We start from the raw sequence: 2396 nt of genomic DNA on the forward strand, positions 1-2396 counted from the left end.
GTCACCAAAATAAGAAAACCTAAAAGAAAATGGTGTCCAGATCAGTGCATGGATAATGTCCAGTGTGAATTTAGGGGTCCACTGAACTGGTAAGTAACACAGATATGCAAGCAGTCATGTAGCCAGTTCCTCTCCCTACCCCCCAGTGTTTAAAAAAAAAAAAAAACAAAAACACAAGTCCTAAAACCCAGAGTGTTTAAAAAAAGAAAAGAAAAAGCCTCACCTGCACTTGATTCTCTTATCAGCTTGCTGTTAACAATTTTTGCTTTAATATATGAATTACATTAATACCTCACATTACATATATGAAGCCAAATTACACTAACTTAGTTGTTTACAACCTCAACTCTTACTCCCAGTACACATTCCAATAAATTTATTCTGTAAAAACAATACATTTTTTTGTTTTTGATTTTTTTTTTACAGTAAACTTTTCAACTACAAACCTCGAATACGCGAAAGATGTTCCAAGGACAAGCATAACAGGATTGATAAAACCCAAACTGACTAAATGTGTTCTCACAATATAAGTTGGCATAAAAATAAATAAAATTTTCTATTATCACAATTGCAACAATAATGTACACATAATAATGGTTTGTGGATGAGTATTAACTATTCTAATTCTAGTTCCAAAAGAAAACAACAGATCGTTTAAAAGTCTATATTTAAAAGTCAATGCTTTGTCTTACTTCCCATAGGGCTACTGCTGAGTCCAGCTTTAAAATGTAAAGTATCCAGCTTGAGTGATTAGCTCAAATTGTATTGGCATTGGGAGAAAATAAATCATTGCCTTTATCTTGGAATAACACAAAAGACTCACTTAACTTCACATATAGAAACTGAGTTTGTGTACGTAACAACATGAGTTTTGAGAAGTATAAGTTGTCAACTAGCTATTTCTAATACGGAAAAGGTATATTACAATATGATTCAACTTTACACATGGCCTCAAAACTGAAGGACAATTTTAAGTTCACCTTCAATATGCCAACATTATGTATCTAGGAATTGGTTCCTGGGTTCTGTCACAGAGAAGAAATCCCTTAAGCATTATGTTGAGTGGTCCTTTTAAAAAAAATGCTAATTTATATTTAACTGAGTGTTTGGTGATGGTGGAGTAAAAGGCAGAAGAGTGATGAACATAACTGCCTTGATAAAGGATCCTAGACTTGTATGAGCTTGTGCAAAAATCTTGATAATCCTTAGTGGTTAAGGGCAACTTCATGCAACCAAATAACATGAAATTAAGTCAATAACCTTAAAAAAGGCTAAAATGTCTTTTTTTCCCCCAAACACATCAGAGAGGAATGTGAATAATGTACATACAAACTGGGATTCTGTCAATGACAACAAGGACTATGTGTTGGTTCATATCAAATCCAAGAATATTGGACAACCAAACGTATAACCTTCTTGTGGTTTTCTTAGTATGCAGCATTCATTATGGTAGTTAGGTCCCTTCACTGGTTTTTTGCAAGTCTGAAGTTGTGTTTCTTGTGTCATTGCCGGCATCTCCACCCTCAGAGCTGCTTTTCTTCTTCTTTGCAGTCTTTGTCATCTTCGTCTCCTGGAGATTTCCGGGACTGTTTAGAGGATTTCTTTGAAGTGTATGACTTTTTCCTCTTTGAGCCTGCTTTTTCACTCTTTCTTTTGCCTTTTCCATCTTCCTCTACTCTGTCACCTTCTTCCTCACTGCTTGCATCAGCGGTATTCCCGCCTTCTCCCTCGGTTTCTGAAGAGCTCTGCTGCTGAATTGCCTGGTATCCAGTAAACTTTACTCCTGGGTTATTTTCTATTTCCCACAATCCTTCATTAAATCCTTTCCGTTTGTTTGATTTTCCAAACTTGTCTTTGTATTCCTTGTAAGGGAAGAGGTCTTTGGGACCTAGAAAAGCAGTTTCGTGGGTGCCAAAAAAGAAGATAGGGTATTTATTGGCTGGAGGCTTCACAGCTCCCTCTGGGAGTTCATCGATCCGGGCGGGCCAGTGCGGGTAGCCCTTCATCTTGGCGAAGACCAGGTCGCCCGCCTTGTACTCGCGGGGCCGCGGACGCGCCATCCCTGCCGCTCCCCTTCCTGGTCGTCCTTGGGCGCCGCGAAGATGCCGGGAGGCCGCCCCCCCGCGGGCCGACGGGAAGATTCACTTTTTTCATTAAACTTTTTCATGTGTTTTTTTTTTTTTCTTTGAATTCCTGTAATGTTATTTCTCCCTTAGCACATTCTGTGTTATAATTGTGTATGTATCTGTCTTCTAGTCCCTTGGACTTATAAATATGTCTTTCTTATATTTTCTAACATATAGGAAGGTGCATGACAGATGTTTTAATTATTCTTGAACCTTGAAGTATATTGACTAATGAAACATTAGATTGTGATTCCAGTCTGTAATGATGGT

At 37.9% G+C, this 2396-nt stretch overlaps 1 protein-coding gene across 1 annotated transcript; it reads right to left on the reverse strand.

The window, feature by feature from the left end:
* Positions 1–238: 238 nt before the first annotated feature.
* Positions 239–2129, reverse strand: LOC104984572 (hepatoma-derived growth factor-related protein 3). Its single transcript, XM_010834386.1, has one exon. The coding sequence runs from the start codon at positions 2058–2060 to the stop codon at positions 1524–1526; it is 537 nt and encodes a 178-aa protein (XP_010832688.1). The 5' UTR covers positions 2061–2129; the 3' UTR covers positions 239–1523.
* Positions 2130–2396: the final 267 nt, after the last annotated feature.

This window comes from Bison bison, unplaced genomic scaffold (genome assembly GCF_000754665.1).
Source record: "Bison bison bison isolate TAMUID 2011002044 unplaced genomic scaffold, Bison_UMD1.0 scf7180017864032, whole genome shotgun sequence".
NCBI lineage: Eukaryota > Metazoa > Chordata > Mammalia > Artiodactyla > Bovidae > Bison > Bison bison.

Bases quoted from the DNA above. Each gene is read 5' to 3' on its own strand.
- LOC104984572 (XM_010834386.1), bottom strand. From the start codon at position 2,060: ATGGCGCGTCCGCGGCCCCGCGAGTACAAGGCGGGCGACCTGGTCTTC.